This window comes from Planococcus citri, chromosome 4 (assembly GCF_950023065.1).
Source record: "Planococcus citri chromosome 4, ihPlaCitr1.1, whole genome shotgun sequence".
NCBI lineage: Eukaryota > Metazoa > Arthropoda > Insecta > Hemiptera > Pseudococcidae > Planococcus > Planococcus citri.
Window position 1 is genome coordinate 44,642,053 of NC_088680.1, and position 24,971 is coordinate 44,667,023.

Genomic DNA, 24,971 nt, shown 5'->3' on the forward strand with positions numbered 1-24,971 from the left:
AAAAAACCATTACAAATACATTAGAAAATTACACATTCGTTAACGAAATTCTCGCAATATCAATCACTTACTTCAGTAAACCAAAAATAAAAGCGTTAAATTTCAGTAGCCCTTCGGTAAGGACATCTTCGTTATTTAATTTTAAGACTAGCTCATGCAGTGCACGCGTCATTGGTCCTAAAAACAAACGCAAAATCATTAAAATCCTCCATACAGACTGATCAAAGCACCGACTGCGAAGTTTTTACAACTTACCTAACTGAGCAGCAGCTTCGACAACTTGCCACACAGAATTATTTATATCTCCAAAAGCTGTCTCCAGCGTTGGTTTCAGTCCATGATTAAGTATGGCATAAAGTGCAGGGCACAGTTGGTTTAATACTACTTCGTTAACAGTTTCTTGGCAATCGGCCGAGCTGATGATACGTTTAGTTGCCTCCTCAACGGAATCAATCAGTTCTACGAGACGACAAAAATACACTAAAATTAGACGAATATACGTAGGTAATTTCTCAATCGTCTCGAATTCAGTTTACGTACCTTTCTTATAATTATACGATCCGGTTCTCGATGATTCCGGTAAATGCTCGCAGAAGCTGTGTTTCTCTGATTCGCATTCTTCGTGAATGGCGCTATCGAAAGCCGAATGTAATTTCATCTAAAAATCATCGTAAATTAATTAATCATTATTACTGTGTCGCGAAGAATTATTTACATCCTGAAAAATTAGACAACGAACCTGATACTGAGCTTTGTGCTGACCGGTTATAGACGAATTGGGAGAATTTGGAGGTGTTTTATTATTACGGTCGGCAAAGCTAACAGTTTTCTTGACAGTCTATCGAAAAAATTTGTAAAAATTTGCATTAAATACGCTCATAGAAGAGTAGAAATATTTTTAACAAAATTTTTAGTGATTTTTTCGCCTTTATTAATTACCTGATATCTCAATTGGGCAGCTTCGTCTTCGTTCCAGTGGAACGCTGCCTCTAACAAATGTTCCAGTCTTCTGGCATCTTGATCCGAATGCGGACCTGGGCTATCACAATGACTTCCGGCACTAGACACTCCTTCGTCTTCCGAGCAATAATCTTTATCCGTTGACTTCTGTAAATTCACTTCGGATTAGATTTTGATCGAAAATCGCGGTTATTTTTGATTCTGATGCATCGAGAATTTCACTAAAATATTTATTAAGGAAGAGGAAGGGGTAGAATGTGAGGAAGGAGTCGAGGATTGCAGACAAGCGAACCTCTTGGTTACTCGTTCACTGATTTTGATCTTTTAATGAGAGCATAAGGAAGAGGTTCAATTCGGACATTAGTGAAGAAAATAGTATTTCAAGAGAGGAGGGGGGAGGGGGACAAACTTTTCAAAAACGTAGTCAAAAAACAGAAATTTTTTTGTTCATATTAAAAGTTGTTTTTAAAATTTACAAATTTTTAGAAATGAAATTTCTGCAAAAAAAAAATCAAAAAACACAAAATTCCACCACATTGATTCAAAACGCTGAAATTTGGTAGTACTTCATTTTAGCCCCCCTCCCCCTTGAATCGATTGAAACGGGTTTGAACCGGTTTGAGCCGTTCTGGAGCCTCCAGAAAATTTAAAAAATTGAAATTTTCACCTAATGAAGTTGGAAAGATAAGATTTACTTTATACCCAACTTTCCAAAATCTGCTGGAACTGCTGGAAGGTCCAGAACTGCTCAAAACGGTTCGATTCGAGCGTTCAAAAATAAGCACAAAATTTCAGCTTTCTGGCTTGATTAGTTAGCATTTTGTTTTCATTTTTGATCCAGATATTCAATTCACATAAACTCGAAAAATGCAAAATAGCATTTTAAATTTTGGCTGGGGACGTATTTTTTGGAAGATTTCCAGAGTTGTGACTTCCCATCACTATTTCGAAATTTTGGGACATTTTTTAGGAATTTGGATTCAAAAATACATTTTTTGTAATTACCTATAATAAAATCTAGAAAGAAGATCCCAAGAGTTAAAGCTGATCAAGTGATCAATCACTCATTTCTGTTGTTTTTTTTTTGAAAAAATTTCGAGTTTCTAAAAAATATTATTACCCTAAAAAAAATTGCAGTATCTTTACAGGACATTTTCAAATTTTTGCAACATTCTGAGCATAAGGTTGCCAAGATTTTGACTCTTTTTACTCCATAAAAATGTTTCAGCATTCGGAAATATTCCTGCCACAAAATGCACTTCCAATTCTAATGTTTGGATTTTTTTTTCAGATAACCAACAAAATTAATTTTTTGCTTTTAACGAATTTTCAGGGAGAAGTACAGGAGTTTTGAGCCAAATGCAGTATTTGCAGAATTCATCAGACAATCCAGTTTACGTTTACCTTTTGCTGAGCTGAAGAGAACTGCGAAGGTAGAGATCTTCTTTTCTCAGTAGTAGATTTCTTATCATCTCTTCTCAGTTCGAACATGCTATACCTGTAAACGAATAAATTGATTTAAAAAAAATAATTAAAAATTAATCAGACTCGGCCAAACAACAAAAACTCCAACGAAAAATTCACCTTTTGGTATTGGTCAGATTTTTCCTCGATTTAATATTCTGCAAAACTGGATTCCTCAAGATACCTTTGGGTAAAGGAGGTCGTTTACTTTGATCTTCGTATTTACAAGCCGATCCGCCGGAATCGGTTAGTAACGTCGACGATCCTCGAAAACCAGACGATGGTTGTGTGCCTGTGCTACAGTTCGAGGTACAATCGGTTTTATTTTCATCGGCAGGTTCCATCGCTGAGGTGCAAATCAGAGATCTTCCAAAATCATTCATTTTTTCGGCGTATTTTTGCCATTGAGGATCTTTCATTAAAGCTTGGCAATATTCACGAGGCAACAAGAACATTAACGATTCCCAATCGCGAATATGTTGGTAATCTATAAACAATTAAAGATTAATTTTTCTTTCGTCAAACGATCGAATGAACTCTGCAGTGATTCTTAGCAATCGATTACTCACCTTTATTGCGAACGGATTCGAAATCCGGACAGGAACAGGGTCGTTTCTTTTTCTCTTTTTGAGTATTTTCAACGAGCTGAGGAAACGCGGAAGCATGTTCGGTGGTAGGCGAAGGTGAGAATTTTTGCGGCCATAAGAACACGTTCTTTAAATCTAATTCAGTCGCGTGCTCTTGCAAAAACGATAAATCCGGCAACGTGTAATTCGGGTACATGACGTAGACCGGATTGGTGGTAGCCTGTGGAGAAAAACAACACATCAATAAATTCATTTTTTTAAAAACACCGTTCACTTTCTACATTAGCAGCTTGGTACGAAGTACTAATACATATTATTTTAATCGATCGAAATTTCATAATCAATCTCTACGACGATAATACCGTATGTATGCTGAAGCAACTACGTAATCTACACTTACGCTGGTATTCTGATTGGATGTCGGACTCATAGCGCTATCTCCATCTGACGAGCTCGTTTGCATACTTCGATCCATGATCTTTATAGGTTTCATACCACCGACGTATTTCTTCGCAGCTTTCCTTCTTCGTTGCTCTTTCTCGAATTGCCTAGCGCTATCGAAATACTTATCGCGGATGAAATTACCGCCGGATAGTTTATCCGATGGTAGTCCATTACTATTACTCGATTTCATCGCATCTTTCTTTAGCATCTCTAATCTACCAGAATGACTGGAAAAACTGCTACAACTATCGCTCATAGCTACTGATCGGTCGATCTCCGCTACACGATCTGCCACTAATAAACTATCCTCGAATACGTCACAGCCTTTTTTACTCGCCTGCTGACCGTCTTTTTCGCAACTCGATTCGTTCAAATTATCCAACGTTTTGTTAAATCTACACGATAGACCGCCCGTGCTGCTTTGCTCGTCTAGGGATTTGTAACTCGTCAAGTGTTTCTGGTTAATGAAATGAGTAATCAGATCGAAATTGGCGTTATGTTGGAATACGCTTCGGTGAATCTTACGTCCGCAACGAGATCTCGATAAGTTGTATATTTTCATGAATTGATCTGCGAAAAAAAAAATTGAAAACATTACGCGTGAGATAAAAATCTACGTACGAGCTTTAATACAATACGATAGCCGATAGGTATGAGATAAAAACGATAATCAACGTCGATTTAGTTTTAATCGATAAGATGCGTTGGGTACTGGCCACTTGAGAGGCACGTACAGTAATCTTTAATGACCATATAAAGCCAGTGCATTCGTAAACACGACTCACTTGACATTTTATAGGCAAACGAGTGAATAATTTTTAGATTTTTTTTAAACACAGAAAAATCATGTAAAACGTTGTCGAAATAGAGAGCATTTTGTAATGTAAAAAACGATTCTATACTTTCAAAAATAATCGAGAATTCTTCTAAACTTGAAAAAAAATTTTAAAAAGGGACTCGAAAAATAATTGAATTTAAAATTTGAGATTGTTAAAAAAAATGTAGAGTTTCAAAATTATATGGAGAAAAATTTAGATGAAATTTGAATAATCGAGGATTCTAAACTTGAAAAAAAAACTAGAAAAATAATTAAATTCAAGATTTGAGATTTAAAAAAAAAAAAAAAAATGAAGAGTTTCAAAATTACATGAAGAAAAATTTTGATGAAATTTGAATTTCATGACGAAAATGAGATGATTCATAACTTCAAAATTATCATCGTAAAATGTTCCAAATTTTTTTTTTCTACTTTTGTTCAGATTTTTAGACTCGAATAAAATACTTAGCAGGTCAAGTATCAGAAATACATTGATAATTTGGTACAGAAAGTCAATAAGGGTTTTCAATTTTCATCGACGTTACACACAATTCGACTAAAATTTCATTTTTTTCCACCACCAACTCACTTGGTTGTGAAGTTTTGCTATCGAAAAACGCCTCCTGTCGAGTCGAGTTGATCAACCTACTCAACTGAAACTGCCTTCTGACTGGATTCAAATTAGGTAAACTTTGAGACTTTAAAAATGTACAACTGGCATTAACGTCAGCATAAACCTACAAAAAAAACATAAAAAAATCATCATCACAAAAGCTCGAAGGCACCTTTCAGCGCATATAGTAGTACTGGAAACTGAATTAAACATACAATGGACGACGTAAAAGTGGTATTGTTATTCCCCGAGGATTGTTTTTTCAGCACGTTCTCGACGGAGTCTTCTTTTAATTTACTCCACGTCGTGTAAGGAGATTCGGAACATATTAAAGGCGATTTATTCATAAATGTTTTTTCGACATGGCTGACCGAATTTTCAGAACTCGTCGTACCTAAGCTCATTTTCTCGACGCTTTCCAAAGTGCCTGTAAACAGAAGCCATATAATTAAACAACCGAACAGCGAGTAAAATTTTACGATACAAGTACATAAAAAATAAATAGGTATAAAAACTTACATTCTTCGGTCTGCGGCGCAGTTTCATTTTGGCGTGAATCGGTCGATTTTTCCATCAGTACTGATCCTTCAAAAGCGATCGTGTAATTATCTTTGTTAGCTTGACAAGTTAACATAATATCGTGCTCTTCGCAATCCAAAGAATCTATGCTGAAATTCACCATTGGCAATTCTTTCACCGGAGAAAATAGAATTTCTGATTTGTACAAAGATCCGTTCGAATCCTCCTGTAAATCAATATTGAAAAATAAATTCGTAAAAATTCGCTAACGCTTTCGTATTCTAAATTAATCGATATCAATAATAGACGTAAATGTCATATTTTTATAAAAGAAGGGATTAAGGGGGATTAAAAAAAAAGTTAATGTTAGTTCCTTCACACAAAGCAGTTATGTACTTGGTTAGTGCACCGAAATCGATCTACAATCGGTGGAAATGACGTGAGTATCTCTACTTCAAAGTGCCCTTTTATCGTATCAACTATACTAATTAACGAAGATTTTCTTATTAGAAGCTTTTTTTTTCTCCTACATGAGAAAATGGATAGGGTATTAAATTTCATAGTGCTTTGAAATGCCAACAATTGACCCTTTCCATGCGATATTACATAATATGAGGGAAGTGCCGATTGTTCGCTTGAAAAGCCTTTTACACTTTGCATAATATGAAACTCGAAAGCGAATTTTTCAAGCACCAAGTCGAGTCTCGTATAATTAACTGAAAGGTTTTTTTTCAATTGCGTAACATTTTTTTATTGGATTAAAAAGTCATCAATAATACAAAAACGCCCCTCCCTCTCAAAAAAATTTACGTTGAAAAATATTTTTCGAACACTCAAAAATGAATCTTACCATTAGAATTTTCAATCAGCTCAAGTATAAAATATCGTTCAGAAGTCATCCAATAACACACGACAAGCTGAAAAATTTCAAGAAGAGGAAGCAACCCCTCCCCCTCTCCACAAATAGTTTTTCGCTTGGATTAAAAGGACGTGGACATAATTTGGGAAAAGGACATTTTGTATGAAAAATTTGAAGGAAAAAAAAACTAAAAAAGACCACCTGATATTATAATAATTATTACTTTGTCGAAAAACCAAGACCAGATGAACAGTTGAAAAAAAAAACAAGAAAAAGAAAATACACGATATTTTAAGGTATATAAGAAAAAAAAACCGAAACATTTTCTCAGTATTCAAAAAGAGCCATAATCAACTAAAAAGATTAAACTTTTTTCAAAACTAAAAAAATGATAAAAACCATGAAAAGAAACAAAAAAATTATACAAATACCATTTAATGGGATCATTACCTAGGAAAATTTCAAAAAAAATTCAAAATTAGTATTTATTTAAAAATACCTTTGAAATTTCAAGCTTCAGTTCCGTTCTGATTATGCATGAACGTTTTTAAAAAACTAAGATTTAAAATCATTTTAAAATTTTCTTTGCCATAAAAAAAAACAAAACAAAAAAAAACTCATGAATAACGAATATGACTCCATGACCAGGACTGCTAAAGAAGTAAGATTATGCAAAAACTGGGGATTCCTCAACGACACCAAAAGAGCGTATTTTTAATCCATGGCTTTTTCAAGGATAAATATTTCAAAAAAACTCAAAAGATTCAAATTTTTAAAAAAATTGACTAAAATTTAAACAATTGTTTTTTTTTACTGCACAAAATGATGACCGATGACATTTTTTGCACACGAAATAAAAAAATAAAATTGAAACGCCTCGTCGTAAATTTAAAAAATGAGTATTTAAAGAATAAGAAAGTAAAAATTTGAATTTAAAATTGATTTTTTTTTTTTCATTTTAAAGAATTCAAAGCACTTTTAAGCGGAAAAAAATCAAAAATATTTTCTTAAAAAAAAATAATTTTCAAAAAAAAAATTCAAAATTTCAAAATTTTAAAATTAGGTATGTCATTTGAGAAAATAATAGTTGATATGTACGTCATATTTTTTAAATGCTTCAAAAAATTGAAAGAATTTTTACAAATTTGAAATAAAAACTCGAAAGGTTGAACTCACTCACCTCAAGTGTAGCATACTTCAATATAATGATAGAGTTAAAAGATCATAAAGACACATTTCAAAAAACTTTGATAAAAAACGAGCATTAAAATATTTTTACATTTATACTGAAACCTCGTACTCCTGTCTGTAGACTGATCAAAAGACACACATTTCTCCCTAAAATTTTGTGAATAAAATTGTTTTTCGGTTCATCTCGACAGTGCTGATGATGATAATTCGACAATGACAAAAAAATATCCCAATTACCTATGTTTTTGGATGAATCATGTACCTGCAGCTGGAGCTACAAGGTCAAAGTTCCTCCCGCAACTCTACCACTCACTGAATGATACAACACCGATCTTCTCATTTCTCACTTCTCAATATGAACATTGATTAATCGATTCATCTTTCCAGTTGAGCTTAACTTTCGACCGAAGTGCAACACGAAAAGGCTTACCAAACATGCACACCCCAAAATTGCCCCATTAACATCCCTCGTCATTTACAACATCACGAACCTTGAACATGCAAATCCACCAGTACAATAATCCAAAATGAGTCATCAAACTCGCATTAAAATTTCTAACCATCTCGCATTAACATAAACAAAAGCCCAAAATCTGTGCCTCGAGAGCACGCTCCATTACTCCTCTCCAAGAAAGAAACAAGTCTTCGTGATGAATCACTATATATTGCATCGCAATCATTGTACAGTTTTGTCGTTTATCGCGTCGATTCCCTTTTACTTAGGGAATTCAAGATAACTCCGAATACAATATACAGTAACTCATGTTCATGTACAAAGAACAGAAAATCGACGCGATTATTTACCAAGTATTACTTCTTGCCCATTCGAATTGGATCGAAAATAGGGTGCGTTTGAACCATTTTTAAGATTAGATTGTCGACGACGCCGTCGAAGCGACCGATATGTTTCCTAGAACGATTTCGTATTGATTTCGTATACCTTACCGGTAATAATAAAGGTTCGATATGACAACTAATTTCTGATTAAAGCATCTATATTTGGTATCCCGATTACCATTACCGTTATTTTGCGCGAATGCGCGTTAATAAGCGTGAAAAATTTCAACCTCGATTAACACCGCATGCATTCCGTTAAATAATCGCGCGCATATTTTTACCTACTAAAATATACCATTACCATGCACATTATTGTAATCCTGGAAAAACTAATGTACCTGTTAATTGGCTAGTCTAGTCAATTGTTAGTGTGAGAGTTGAGAAGTTACTTGGTAAACTAAAATAAGGCGTCGAAAAAACCTTTCTTGAACAATTTTGAAGTCTTCCAAATAGATTCACAAAATTACAATTTTTTAAAACAACATAATGCAAAAATTTCAACAAAAAAAACATAATAAAAAATAACAAACAAAAACAAAAAGTTAAGAAAGTCGATTTATAAATGGAATGAAATCGAACAAAATAAAATTTTACAAAAAATAATTCAAAATCCATCAAAATTTTGAAGCTGGTAAAAAAAGTTGAAATTTTTTTTTTTGAAATTGTGTAGAAAATTTCGCCAAAATGGTTTAAAAATAAATAAGATAATTTTAAAAGTTGAAAAACTTTCATTATTTCATTTAAAATTTATGAAAATCCTATTTTTTTGTGAAAATGTGGTTAGAATTAAGTACTCGTATTGTTAAAAGTTGATCAGCAATTTTAAAAATACATGAAATCGTTCAAGATGATAATAAACGTCCTCTAATTCGTAAAAATATTTTACCCAAAATAAGTTTTTTCTCATTTTTTTTTCAAAAAAATTCATTTTTAAATGATTTTTTTTGGTATATTTAAAAAAAAAAATTTCAAATGATTTTTTTTTGGTTTCAAAAATTTTTTTAACAAAGAATATTAGTTTTGGAGAAAAGGAAAATGAAGCATAATTTTATAAAACTGAAATACTCGTGTCTCTAAATTTTTTGGAACAAAAATATCAAAAATTTCTCAATTTTTTTTTTTAGTTTTTGACAAATAATATTCTCTTCAGTACAAATCAAAAAAATCTACGAGCAATGAAAGTACCTCAGTTTTCTCCTTTCTGTATTTTTTTTTGGTGTCTAATTCCAATTTTTCAGAAATCACGAGCCAGTGCTGTAGAAGTTTCAAAAATTGATGGAATTACTTGATACGACCCTAGCAGCAGGTACATTTCAATGTTCACATAACCATGTTTTGTATTTTTTGTCAGTATAAGAAAATTACGTTTCACATTTAAATCCCTAACAACCTTCAACTTACTCATTTTTTCCCCAAGTCGCAGGATAAAAAGAAACAAATACACGATTTTTATAAAAATACGACTAATTATACGTCGAGCAGCACATTTAGATTTCCAGGATTACATCCTCATGCAAAATGAAACATACATCAAAAGCTCACTTAAGACCCTCCAAAACAATACAAAAATCCAACATACACATGCGACACCAGGCATACGTAAATATTTACACGAAGAGAATGCGACGTGAAAAACATATACGTCGCTCTCATTCAGGGTCAGTGGTCAGTGGTTGGGCACTGAGGAGAAAAAATTTCCAGTCCTCGAATTTTTATAATACAAAAAACGTTCACAGTATTGTATTCACCTGAGAAGTACTACGAGGACTGATGGAAGAATCGAAGTCGTATCTAACCATCATCGATCCTGTTACACTGGCAAACATTTCTCCTCCTTTTTCATTCTACAACGTTTACAAAATCGAACAACACATGTAATAAAAATCGCAAAAAATTACGCGAATTACTGTCATGTCATAAAATATTAGCTACAGAAATACGTTTATGATCTCAACTACCAAAGTTACACGTACGTAGTAAGTAAAACTTAACACATAGATAATTTTACTAAAAAGCTCTAAAAAAAAAAAAAATACACCAAAGTAACGCTTTAGCTACGAGTACGGAGTAAGTATTACGTTATTAAAAAGTACTCTTATACAAAAGGGTGGTATTTCTTACGTGAGCATCGGTACAGCAAATTTGTGGTAAACTGTGTAAAAAGCTATGAATATCTTCGGTTCGGAAATCTTCCATGTCCACTTGAGCCAAATTTGCGTCCAGGTCTCTGGCCATGTCGTTATATCCATACGATGTACATAACGATGATAATATACTGGTATGCATATTATTGCAAATATTATTAGCATCGCCTCGGTAACTGCAATCACAAATGTAAACGTATATTGTGAGAAAATATTAGTAACTTTGGATTATTTTTTTGTTCATTTTTCAATTTAAATTTGGAAACCTACCCACGTTGTAAAATTCTAACCAGTACGTGTTAAAATAATATGCAAATTTTGTCTATTTGCCCGACCACCCAAAAACTTTCTCTGCCTGTGTAGTGTGTAGTGTGTAGGTCTAGGTACCATTGCCATTCTCCCTTCTTTTTACATTTTTTACAACAATGAAAGAGCAAGTATTGCTGCTTATTTACGATTGAAAAAGGTATTAAAATTATTAGCCTACACGTAGAATTTAATTATTCTATAGTACTGCGAATACTTATGATGCTGAGTTATGTTATGGATAATAAATCATTGTGGAGGAAATTATAGTTCATGTAATGTAATTGTTGGCATTTGTGGTAAGTTATAGCAAAACGTTTAATTTATTGAGAAGAAATACGGTAGGATGTTAGCTTGTTCAAGTGTTGCAAATACTCGTAAGTCAGAGAGGGAAAAAATTATTATGGATTATAGTCATAGAAAAATTCTAAGAACTAATAATGTATCTTTTTGATTTGAAAATATTTCAAATTTTTTAATTACAAAAAATAATTGAAGATTTAAAAAAATTATATTCATTTTTTTAAAGAGTTTTTTCTTAGCGAATCTGTAGTACAGAGACAGACCAATTATTAAAGTTACAAAGGGTTTGTGACAATTTCTTAAAATGCTCAGAAAACACTTGAATTTTTTTTTGGGTGTTTATAATTACAAGATTATTACACCCGTAAGGGGGGGGGGGGGTAGATTTGGTTTGTGAGGTTGGTGTTTTGACTACATACACGTAGAAGAAACATCGCGAAATTGATGCCAAAAAAAAAAAAAAGGCATAAACAGGGGTGTCCAACAAAACTCCCAGACAAAACATCATGACTTTTTCAAGACCTTATTTTTCACATTTTAACCGCATGAAAATACCCCCCCCCCAAAAAAAAAAATTAAATAAGTAACTTGAAACAGCGAGCAAATTTTTTTCCAATTTGTAGGCAAGAAGGTCATATTTTAGTTTTTTCATCTTTCTGATTTTTTGAACAAATTTTCAATTTTTTAATTTTTTTTAATTTTATGAATTAAAAAAAAAAAATTAAGTGTGTTTCGAGCAAAATTCAGGACTTTTTTCATGACTTTTATGGCCGTTAGACACCTTCCTAGAACACTGAAAATGTCTGGAAAATCGCAAAAAATTGATCAAATATTGTCAGAATGGAATTAAATTGTGCAGAAATGATAAAAGGTATCATAGTCAAATAGCAAGATTTGTATAAAAATCGAAAAAAATTATCAAAATATTGAAAAAAACATCGCGAAATTTGAGAAAATGATAGATACAACATAGAAAAATTTTGTTGAAAAAAATTACAAAAAATTGATCATACACCTATATCATGTCGGAGCGAATGAAATTTTGCAGAAATTACAAAACTGCAAAATGGGCATCAGAATAGAAAAAAATACCCAAAAATTGTCGATATTTCAATAAAATAGAGTGAAAATGACAAAAAATTGAAAAAACATCCCGTTTGAGCGGAAAATGCTCCTTAAAGAATTAAAAAATTCAGTTGAAAAAAAATGACCAAAAACTAATCAAATAAGTATTGTTGAAATAAACGAAATTTTGCAGAAATTACAAGAAGCATCATAAACAAATTGTAAAAGTGGCATAAAAATCAGTGAAAATCGCCAAAAACTGATGACATTTCCATAAAAACTGAGCGAAAATGACCGAAAGTTAAAGAAATATAGCAAAGTTTGAACATAAATGTCAAAGACGTTGAAAAGTGATCAAATATTTTAAAAATCGAAGGAGATGGTAAAAATTTTCTAGATTATTCAAAATTGCCAAACACTGATGGAAAGAAATTTCATCAAATTTGCATAAAGTTTCAGGAACATTGTTGATACTGAGGATTTATGGTTATTGAAAATGACCATAAATCGTTGAAAAATCTACAAAATTTAGCAAAATTTTATGAAACTCCTTAAAAATTGAATTAACAGTGTTAAATCCGAGAGAAATTCTACAAAAATGGAAAAAATGCCCAAAATAAAAACGAAAAAAAAAATGCTAAAAATTACAAAACTGATTGAACATTATCAAAATAAAATTAAATTCCGCAGAAATACACACCTCATTAAATAGGTAACGTATGTACTTCGATAAATAATAAAAAAAAAACCTATAATTGGCATAAAAATCATTAGAGGGCACCGAAAATTGACGGAAATTTTTTTTTATGTAGTGTGGGGGGAAGGGGGAGGTAGGGAATTCCGCATGTCAATTTTTCGTTTTTCAAAAATATCTTTGGACGCTTCAAGATTTTTTTGTGGCGGGAGGGGAGGGGATGAGAAAAAAAACTTCCATCATTTCAATTTTTCGTTTGTGACTTCGATCATTTCACACTAAATTGAACCAAAAATGAAATTGGGTCATCTAATTTCACTCTACTTTTTTCTACTCACAACTTCACTCCTAACTTTGTGCATGGGTGGCGGGAGGAGAAAAGGGGGGTTGCAATTTTCAAGCGTTGACGATTTTTTGCAGAACTGCTCAACTCAAGATGGCTCATATCTCGAGACTAACTAAATTTCGAGCAAATTCGTGAGTGGGGTTTTAAAGAGAGTATGGAAAATTCATTATCAAAAAAGCCCAAACTCTGAACTTTCATTGTTGAAGTTTAATTCTTCACCATGAATGAGTACAGAATTTGAAATCTGGTATTTAAAAGATTGAAAAAATTGACAGCGTTACCAGAACACTTTTCTATCGTATGAATTCTTTTTTTAATGAACTAATTTTCAAAATAGGATCTCAACGTCACAAGGTGGGTAAGAAGGTTCTCCATTTTAATCGAAATTCAAAAAAACGTTCAATATGAAGTTACATAATCAATTGTTACTAATTCGAAGGTACTAAGTTCGAATATCTATTCATTTTTTCAATCCGACCCCCGAATCTGCTACCAGTACTACAAACATGATTAAATTTCCAAAAACGGAGTATACGGAGTTAGAATATTCATTTATTTTTTGGATACTACCACTAAATACCCCTCAATATCATTCCGGATTTTCTCCAATTTTGAAAAAATCACGAAAGATTGTGAAAACTTGGTGTGAGACGTCGGTTCTTAGTCATTTAAATGCTGAATCCGAATATTTATTTATTTTTTAGATGTGACTCTTCAATGTCTTGCCATCTCTCAAATTTAAACAAAAAACACAAAAAACTGCAGAAATACAGGGAGATGTTGATATTCCTACCGAAGCAGGGAAGATGAAGTCATTTGAGATCGAGGGCAATGTATCTGAAAAGTTCCATGAATTTCGAAAATTGACGCCTTGAAATTGGCAGGGAGAAAAAAGAAACGAAATTCCACTAGAATTTTGCAAAGCAGGAAATGATTTAAAAATTTGAAGTTTGATTCGAAAAATAGGTAGAACATCAAAATTTGCAAACCGCAATAGCACTTTAAATTTCACTGAATGACGATATACGAGTACAAAATCTGAATAGGGCATTTTCAACTGTAAATTCAATTTTCCACCAGACCCCAATGATTCAGCGTAATCTGATAAGGCTCACCTGTAATCTGCAAACCACTGGTAATCGGAGGTATCCTGAATGAAATCTATATCTTGCGAAAGAATACTGCTAACGTAGGAGAAATTGGCGTCATCCGTGTTACGGACATCTTTACTGGTATCGTCTTTTTCATAGGTATTGGAATTATAGTCGGAAATACGGCTGATGACCGTTCCGCCGTATTCCTCGATCGTCCGAGGTGTTGTTGTATCTAACATACCTGCGAGAAACAAACAAAAAAAAAAAACATCAAATTTTAGTAAGGTATAATAATTCTACTCATTGGGCGAAAATCTCAAGATTCCTCGAGTTGGATGTTGGAAAATATTTCATCATATAACATATTCAATATTCATCATAATAGGTAGTACATAGGATTCTGCGGAACGGCGAACCTCTCCCTCTAATATGTCAAACATGGCATTCGTATTCGCACCGAAAGAAAAATCACTTCGGTACGTGCTCAAAAAAGGTAAAACTGTGTAGTTGTCGAGTACCTACTACGAGTACAATATTTACCTTGATACGTTCGTAATTGTATTACAAATTACCTAAGAATTGTCTCGGTTTACGTGTGAGAGTACATTACCATCGAGCTTATGCAGCATGGCACCGCATTCGTACTCGTATAATATGTACTCGTCGTACCCTACCGTCTCCGGAAACTTCTGATACAGCTCGCGACAATCATCGCGTGGTATATAAGCAGGCTGCAGGCAGCGGCACCTTTAAAAATAATTATCAGACTGTAACGCTCTTCGAGGTCAATTCAATTGAAACATGTTTGCCAATTTAAACTTCATTTCGAGTTACAAAATAGACGAGAAGATCCTACATAGACAACAAGACAGGCATCACGCCGCCAGAGAGATCACCATTGTGAGACATCTCCGTTTCAGTTTCAGAGATGATATTCTTCATCATCGCACGAACCGAACCATCGGAAATTTCGCACGTCTTTGGACAAGACGACACCGTGCCGGCGGCAGCGTGCCGCTATACCACCCACAATGTGAGGCAAATTCTCTCGCCGCAGATATATTTGTCGGCATACGCACAAATGTGTATTACCTACCAATCAATGATACACCCCTGAACTTTACCACGTAACCATGACAACGGTGTAAAACGAATTTCTCTATTAAATTTCGCCTCTTAAATAAGTCTCCCTCGGTCCCTTGTTGCACTTTTTTCCTGTTTTCTTCCTTTTTTCTCAAAATAAACTTCGACTGGCCACCAACGCTATGATTTGCAAGGAAATTACCACTATCTTCTATATAAGACTCGCTTGTCAACTCGTATTAAGATTTTCAAAACGAAAGGCTGTTTATTTATTTTTTTTTACACGAACACGAGTTCACTATTTTCTAAATTAAATTCTGTTTCTGTTTCAATTCTATGGTCGTAATTACCATTCGTTTCCCTTCGATGAAATTACGAGTATCATCTCTCGGTGATGTATGAAGAGCTCGTTTCATTCAACATTTCCGTTTACATGCTTCATAATAAAGCATATAATGTATAAACACGAACGTGTGTAACCCTTTCAATACTTATATACGTAATCCTCCTATGGGCACCTCTTTCATAAGTACATAAGAGAATGAGTAATTTTAAAATTCATCTAATTTAATTATCCAACATATGTTCGTCTGAGGACGCCAAGTTCGCGTGTAATTTTCAAATATATGTACAACAACTCTAACTCTAGAGCTCCAGGCTACTTTTTAATGTTTGTTTTTGTTTCCTTCTTATTACGTATACTCGTACATGGTGAAAGGCTGACTGAGCCTTTAACAGCTAAAAATATACTGCGAAGGAAACGTCAGGGGGTGAAATTACCAGCGATAAGAGACATTCCTAAATAATACGAGCGATTTCGTATATTATAATGAATTTTTCTTCGCAGGTACCCCCCTCCCCTCACCGAGTCGGTCCCTTTAGACCGTCTTGTATTACCGTCGCGTCGCTCGTTCATTTCGCTGTCGAGGCATTAGTGAGAAAATTATGATTTTTTCAGCTTATTAAAGTTGGACCAGAGAAACGACGACGACGTAGGGAGTCGAAGAACGTAATACGATATATTTTACCAGTATAGGAAGACCAGAAAAATTTCACAAAAAATTTCAGAACGCAATTTTTTGGGTGTTTTGGTCATTTTTGGATGTAGGTACGAATACTTGAATGCGAGTAGATAATATGAAATATTTTCAACGAATAGTAGTTCGAATTGGAGTGATTCTTCAAAAATTGATTTTTCAAAGTAGAATATTGGTGAGATGAGCATTGTATTCTTGAGTTTTGATCTCAGCAGACCATTACCAGGATGTCAGTGGACCTTAACTCTCCCCTCTACCCCCCCCCCCAGCATTACATATTTTTTGTTTCAATTCACCAACTACCAATATAAAATATCGAATGAATTCAAAGGTGGGTAAAAAAATAAGATAAAGAGAATCAGCGTTGCCAAATTTTCAAAAAATAAATTTCCTTTATTGGCTATAGGTACTTGGGTAGGTGGTTTAAAATTGAATTGGATTATTTGGAAACCCTTCATGGTATTGCGGAGAAGAAATCCTCATCATGGTGTCACCTAGCGTCGATTAAAAGGGTTCCTCAAGGTATGAGAAGCTTCATAAAGATAAAAAAAAACACAGCCAAGCTTAGTGATTTGATGGCTGACAAATGAAACAACGATTTTTTAAATGACAGGATACTTCTCGAAACTTTTTAAATCTTCTATTTTTTCTGGCTTAAACTTTATTTTTTTTCCTCGAAAGGTATGAAAACTTTGAGAGCAATAATCTGTTTGGCTGGAAAGTTGATTCTCGGGAGTATATTATTGAATTCATTCTAGATATATATTTTCATGATGACTACTTAAGTTGATAGTTGATAGTTTCCATTTTTCGAGCTGTAAAACTCGGGATAAACTTGAATCAAAATTGACTCCAACTCGACTGAAAACTCAAATCCATAATTTGGACTCTAAAAAAAAATGCTGAATTATCAAAATCCAAGATTCTCATCCAAAGCACTATCAGCTCTTTTTGGAAAAATCACGTTTTCACGATTTCAACGAAGTAAAATCTCAGAATTTAATCCAAAAGAGCTCAATTTTGAAAGTTGCAGGAAAAATTGAATGAAAAACTATCGAGCTCTTGCTAGTGTGTTTCAAATGTAAATACTTCAATTTATTTGAAAAAATATGTATAAACGCCTTTTTTAGGGGTGCCTAAAGTGGGTGAGAACCTCTAAAAAAGTGGTTCAAAATTACGAATATATGAGGAAGCTTAATTGAACTTTTTCATCTATATAGATCTTGAATATACACCCCTAAACGTCACGTTTGGCGCAAATCGCCGGTTTCTAGCTTTCCAGGGATTCCCAAAATATCGAAATTATGAAAAATTGGATTTTTGAGTAGGTTATGTACCAGCGCAATATTTTTTTGAGCTCAAAATTTGGTAGGATGAAGGCCTTTCAGATACTATAAATGAACTGTAAAAAGCTTTTTAGCAGGATTCAAAGGGGTAAGTGTAGGTTCAAAACGGTGGTTCTAAAATTTTCCAAAAATCAACCCCTCCCCATTTCTGCTCCCGAGGGTCGAGAATAGAAAAATCAACTCGCATAACGTTTATCGGGTTCAGGCATATATTTTACGTGGAAAAAGTTTTTGAAAATAATACTCAGGGGTTCCTAAAATTCTTTTTTTATTCACAACTTTGGGAACCCTGTAGCCCAAAAAATGGTCATTTTGGGTCAACTAACCACGGATTCGTACTTGGGAGATTTAAATGGCAACATTTTAAGAGTGGTCGAGTCGATAAGTGTCTGGAGCCAAAAAATGGTCTTCTCGCAACTCCTCCTTTTATGGATTTATGGATTTTTCAATGAGGATCAACATTTAAAAAAAAACAAAAAACAAAAAAAGTGAAAAATACGTTCGTTGGAGAAAAAAATATGGCTTATTCTAAAAATTGACCAGAATTTTGATCGATTACAGGATTTTTATTTGACTCACAATGACTCAGTTAAACGCTCGAATGAGCTGTATTCGACTTTTTCTTTGAAGATGGGGGTGGGGGAGGGGAGGTAGGAAAAAATTATGAGATGGTGTCAAAAGATCATGAAAAAAATATCGGTTCTTTGACTCCAACCTCCATTTTTCTACCAAAGTACACAATTTTGAAATTTTCAAAATGTGTTAATAATTATTGTCAAATCAGTACAATTTATTATCAAAAAATTGTCAAACTAGCTTCGGACTACGTATTTTTTTTTATTCCAAAATAAGCAGACATGATAGACACTTCAATTTGCGTTTCAACTGAACTCAAAAAAAGAGCCAAGCTTCAAAAATAAATCGTAATCAAAAATTAACTCGAATTTTTAAAAATATACAGTTGAACTTGACCTCGGTTAATTTGTCCATTTTCCCTCTTCTCTGAGAAAACAAACACAAAATAAAGAGCATTCTTTTCGAGGCACTCTATACTTTCACCACAATTTCGTCAACTGCTGGATGTTGATCACGCAACCAAAAAAATTATAATAAAAAAAATGCAAGCACATAATAAATTGCGAGGAATTTTTTGCTTGGCTATTTTACACGACACGCGTTTCATGAAAATGCTTCGCGAAGAAGAAAAATTTTAATCTTGCCGGTATGAAACTTGAATGCAAAATGAACATCATTAAAATTATGCTTCTCCATTCAAATTTTATTTTGGCAAAAATTTCAGAAGGAAAATACGTTCAATATTGCTTTTTTGTATCAAATAAAATATACCTAGTACTAACATGGATTTCATCGTTTGAATATTAATAGTGTTTTAAAATTTTCAACTCCTAAAAATATGTGTTCAGTTGAAGTACTTTTGCAGCCAATATTATGTAATAAGGTGCGAGGAAAATTTGGCGAAGATTTTCTGGCAAAATTTCTTATCCCTTCCCTGCTGTAAATTGCGACCCATCTGTACATGTATTTTAGCACAGAAAATTTTTTCACCACATGTTCATTGTTCATTCATTGGTTTCCAAAAAACATCATCAATAATATTGAAATTAAACAGCGAATGAAAAATAGAACTTGTTATCTTCGATACATTTTACAAAACAGAACCCACCTATATGTACTTCTAACCACATTTCAACCAGATCAACGACACTTCCTCATACTGCATGAGTATTAGGCACAATTTACATATCAACACAAGCGCTCATTTCCATTCACGACACTGCACACAGTGCACAATGCACATACACACATTTTCAAGTATAAATTATATAATTTCATGTAAGTACATTAGGTATACACATTCTACCCATGAAAATAGCCCCATTCAACGTAGGTCTAAGATACCTACGCCAGTGCCATTTTATAATTCCAATTTGGTCTGGTAAAACACGACGATAAATTATTGTAAATGTCACAATAACGAAAAATAAATAAAAAAATCACACAAAATATCTTTCCTTCGCAGTCCACACACATTACACCATTCAAGCCTTCACCTTCAACATGGTCTAGAAAAATTTCAACTTTTCTTTGGCAAAATGTCAAACCGACAGTTCGTAATAATTTCATCATCGCATCGTCGAGAAACCATGCAGACCAGACATACGCAGAACAAAAAAAAATCAATGACTGTGTAACGGTATACGGAACGAAAAATTCAGCGAGTATAACCATTGAATAATGAAAAAAATAACCTTTCAATTTGAAAATCTCATTTAACTAATAACGGTATAGTATCAGCGTTATTTTAAGCGAACCGAGACAACCAGTTGAGCATTTCATACTCTGTAGCGATGCGTTCTGCATACTTATAATATACTTAACCAGATACCCAGATACAGTAATAAAAATTTCTTATGCATATGTCAATCACTAAACATCGCAGACAGAAACCTATATACCTTGGCAGTGATTAATTTTGTAATTAGACACCTTGCCGGATATTCAGTTTCTATTTAGCGTTTGACCAGCCATCAGCCTCAGCCATCACACAATTTCTCAGAATGCTGATCGTACAGTGTGACATAAAAGTGCTGAATTTTCAAAACACTCACTTCTGATGGGAAAATTAAACGAGCTAATTCAATAAAAGATGTTTGATTTTTCACAAGAGAGACTTCCGACGTAGGTTCTGTGGTAATTTTTTTAATATTTTAAGACTTTCTGCGAAACTACAAAAAAATCTCAAGACTCATCTAGCTAGAAAAAATTCTGTTCGATGAGTTTCAGAGAGAATAGAATGGAAGATTCGAAAAATCGAACCTGAATTTTCAAAGCAAAGGCTTCATTTTTCATATCAATTACCCAAGTTTGAAATGCCCCCTTTTTTTTTACCTCTTTTTAACTACCAAAAATTGGATTTCTAGACTTTCAGAAGGAAGTGAAAAGGCAGGACACAGAAGCATTTAATAAAATTCTCAATTTTTGAAAATTTTTAAAATGAAGTGATACATCGATTGTAACTAATTTGAAGGCGTCGAGCTCAAATATCGGCTCATTTTTTCGATCCAACTTTTCCAAATCCCTCACCAGTGTCCTTAAATCTGGTCAAAATACCAAAAAATTCAAAATGACGAGTAACGTGTCGTTTGCTAGGTTTTCAAAGGTGCTGAGTTCGAATATCTATTTATTTCTTCGATAAATGTACTCAAAGCCCTTCCAGCTCATCAGTTTTGGAAAAATGTTATAAAAAATTAATGAAAATATGGACATATGAAAAGTCGAAAAACGAAAAAATCCATCAGATTTTCAAGATAGAAACACAGAAACACATTTTATGATTTTTTGGACATCCTGTATAAACCCTACACAAAATATACCTCATTAAACAAATACGAAAACAACGTACAGTAGGTATCATAATAAAGCCATAATACTCATCATCAAACAATACTACGAACACCAAAAATTATGGATACACATCGCAATTGCAATTCTATTTCGCATAAGTTATATGTACATAGACATACGTTACAATACAATCCGCCCAATACAACGAGCCACGACCTTGTTTATTTTGGTACAACGTATTTTTCTCTGTCGTCCCTCATCATTCGATATAGGCTACCCAAGTTTAATAAAAATTTCACCGCGCAAATCCATCAAAACTGATATAAATCACTTTTTCTATGTTGACCTTATAGAAATACCCATCGTTCCATCATTCATTCAACATACGTGAAAAAATCTTGCAAATGGATATAGCAATTGCAAAAAAAAATCCAGCAAATAAAAATGGCACAGAAAGTACACCGTGGCGTTTAGACGGAGACGAAGACGAAAACCTCCATCAATCTCGTCCTTCTTTGGTAATGATAATAAAAGTCCAATATGCGTGGTTATAATGGGAACCGGTTATGTTCGTTTCCGAAATATTACACATAAACGGTTCTGTATATGAATGCTTATTGCTTCATGCTCATCTAGATCTATGATTGTGATAGTTGGAATGATCAAAAACGATCAGGGGATTTCAACTTCCTTCGCATCTTGTATCTATATCTTTTGATGACTGGGATACAAATAAACACGGTACGAGTTTAGGTAAGTATAGATTATTAAAGAAGATAGGAGAGATGAGCTTCTGTGTGTATGGTTATAAGAAGAGGCACATAAATGTAGATTTTTCGAATAGTTTTAATTAGCTTGGGATTTGAAGATAGGTATAACAAATAATTCAGTGTTTCGAAAAAGTTTCTAATTTTCTGTGTTCTGTGTAGAATTGCTTTATTCAACTGTTTTGAAAGTGAACTCTTCGCAAGGGAAAGTAATTAAATTATTCCCACGAGAGAAATACAGAAATATCGACTCAGGCTTAAAATTTTTAGCTGAATTTTTCAACAAAACAAAAATTTACAAAATAACATTCTTTTCAACAACATAATGCTAAAATTTCAAAAACAAAAAAAAAGGAAGAAATTTGTCAAGTTAAATTGGATAAAATCGTAAAAAAATAATTAAAAATCCATCAAAAATGTTGAAACCAGTGAAAAAGTTGAAAAAAAATCGCAAAAATGGTTTAAAAATGATGGAAATAATTTTAAAATTTGATTGAATACTTGGAAATCATAGCACTTGAATAGCAATTTTTTGGCAAAAAATGGGTTCTACTTTATATTTTAGCAAAATACTTGAACTTTTTGGCAATTTCCGTATAGGACTTTTTCTTGGAAATTTCGGCCAAAAAAGGAAGTTTTTTTTGGAAGTTTTGACCAAAATTAGGTCCTTTTGAAAATTTTGGCAAAAACTGTACTTTTCAGGACATTTTGATAGAAACCAGATTTTTTGGCTAATAATAACCAAAATCAGGACCTTGGTGACAATTCAAGTGTACTAAGTATAGGGAGAGCAGGTTGAGCTAAAAATTCATGAGGCAAGAAAAAAAAGTTCAAAAGTTACAAAATATTTATAATTGCTCAGAAACTTTTGAAACCTTTGTAAAAATGCTTAAAATTAACATAAAAAGAAAAAACTCAATCGTACAAAAACATCATACCACCAAATCCAGTCACCTCATATCGCTTAAGCAGGAGAGAAGAAGTAATTTTAGCTAGAATCCGCATAGGCCACACCACATTTACACACAGCTCACTCTTCTCAGAAAAATCTCTGAAAAAATGCCCAACTTGTGATACAGATGTAACCATTCAACATATACTGGACTCATGCATACTATACAAATCAAAAGTAGAAAATATATTAGGCAGTGACTTTAAATATGCTCATCTGAAAGCTGATGATGAAAATCTGTGCCAGAAATTGTTCATTTTTCTAAAAGAGTCTAACTTATTCAATGATATTTAAACACATTATTTTTTCCTTAGTGCTTTTTCTCAATTTTTTTCAATGTTATTTTTCTTTTGCATGTTATATATTTCCTGTTTATTTTTTTCATGTTATATTTGTTGTTATATTGTTGAATGTATTTGTAATCATCTGTGCAAAATGAATTAATATTTGTAATCTGTGTCAAAAACAGCAGACGCAAAAAAGCCTAAGTTGCTGGGCGTCTCTAAATAAAAATTTATTCATTCATTATTCATTCATTCATTGTTTAAAATATAGGAAAAAATTCTCAACATTTTTGCAATAATTCTTAAAGTCATTCCGAAAATGCTCTAAAATGTTAAAAAAAAGAGATTAAAACACATGTTAAAATTCTATAAACAAAAATCAAGACTATTACATCAAGATTTTTAAAATTTTATAATAATTATTTAAAGGGGATAAAATACCTACATATTACAAAAAACTCAATTTTTTTCAATACCAGGGTGTTTTGTCTGCCAAGTTTGAAATATTTTTTCTTATTTTTCAAGATTTGAGACCTTTCACTTCTCTTTCAAGTATTTTTTTGAGGGCGAGGGCGTTCCAAAAAATAATACTTGTTCAATTAAATATGATTGCATAATTTTTCAAATTTCGATGATTTTGTGAGATTTTTCAACTATTCTCATCACTTTTCGACCTGAAATTTGATTTCTCAAACATTCTTAATTGAATTTTATCAAATATTTCAAATACAAGCCAAATATTCAAGCTGATTTCATGTTTTGACCTATTTAATCACTCAATATTATGCACTTTTTAAAAAATTTATACTTTTTTTCAAATATTTTTATAGTCATTTTCATAGAATTTCAAAAAAAATAAATAAATAATTTTGAATTCATTTAAAAATGACTCATGTTTTTCAATACAATGATTTTCATTTTTTATTTGAAAAATGCTTTGAATTTCATTATTTTTATAACACATTTTCAGTTGAAATTTTCAAAAGCAATAATAATGAAAAGCTACAAGATATCATTTGAAATTCAAATAATGGTAATTGAGAAGCCATTGGTTTGTTTAGGAAGCAAAATGGGAGAGGGCCTGAAGAGAGGAGAGGGTATGAAAGGGCAAAAAAGCTGAAAGAAACGAAAAATTGTGCAATTTCTAACAGCTCAGATAAAATTCTTTGTTCTTAACCATCCATATAAGTATGTATCATAATACGTATACCTACTAATTCGAAGGTTTGGCGTACGTTGGGAGGGGGAGGGGGGCGTAGTCTTGAATGTTGCAATCAAAATTACATTTCGAGCGAAATTCCTCTTTGTATTTTTTTACTGTGGGAAATTTATGAAAATTTGTGCTCATTTCTCCTTTTTTCTCTCTCGCTTTTCAAATACATACAAGATGTTATAAATTTGGATAAAATGCAACAAAATTTGAGGAGAAATAAGTATTAAATTCAACAAAATAGGTAATTCATTCCTACGAGTAAAATATGCATTTTAGTCAGAAGTAGGTATTAGGTATGAAAATTATGCATAAAGGTAAGAAGGGTCATTTCACAAAGAATATCATGAATAGCAAAGATGATACAGTAAGCTTAATTATCTTGAACGTGGAAACGTATGCAAATTCATGTAATTTCGGCTTCATGTGACTACCATAGCGAATAGGTACTTCTTTAAAACCTCAATTTCTCCACAATTCGACCATTCACCCTCCTCATTTATTACATTTAGGGTATTCAATAAACATTTCGGTGAGAAAGTACGTATGGAACCCTTAAAACCATAAAAACTTGAAATGTGTTATTCCAAATGCTTTTCAGGAGAAAAATAATGCTTTGTCATCGATCAATCGATATTTATGATCTGTTATTACTACTTTTTCGACGTATTTCTCAACTCCAG

General features: G+C 32.8%; 1 protein-coding gene across 5 annotated transcripts in view; it reads right to left on the minus strand.

The window, feature by feature from the left end:
• The window catches only part of LOC135842599 (uncharacterized), a 42,957-nt gene that overhangs the window by 3,430 nt on the left and 14,556 nt on the right, over positions 1-24,971 (minus strand). For 4 of the 5 annotated variants that reach the window (XM_065360138.1, XM_065360139.1, XM_065360135.1 and 1 more), the window contains 15 exons: positions 14,265-14,484; positions 10,413-10,611; positions 10,040-10,135; positions 5,405-5,630; positions 5,101-5,312; positions 4,862-5,009; positions 3,412-4,025; positions 2,994-3,231; positions 2,545-2,911; positions 2,365-2,458; positions 940-1,107; positions 740-838; positions 541-658; positions 256-459; positions 72-177 (listed from right to left, as the gene is read on the minus strand). In XM_065360138.1, coding sequence (XP_065216210.1) covers positions 72-177; positions 256-459; positions 541-658; positions 740-838; positions 940-1,107; positions 2,365-2,458; positions 2,545-2,911; positions 2,994-3,231; positions 3,412-4,025; positions 4,862-5,009; positions 5,101-5,312; positions 5,405-5,630; positions 10,040-10,135; positions 10,413-10,611; positions 14,265-14,484 — 3,109 coding nt within the window. The remainder of the gene's footprint in view (positions 1-71; positions 178-255; positions 460-540; positions 659-739; positions 839-939; positions 1,108-2,364; positions 2,459-2,544; positions 2,912-2,993; positions 3,232-3,411; positions 4,026-4,861; positions 5,010-5,100; positions 5,313-5,404; positions 5,631-10,039; positions 10,136-10,412; positions 10,612-14,264; positions 14,485-24,971) is intronic. The other variant, XM_065360137.1, reaches the window with a different exon arrangement.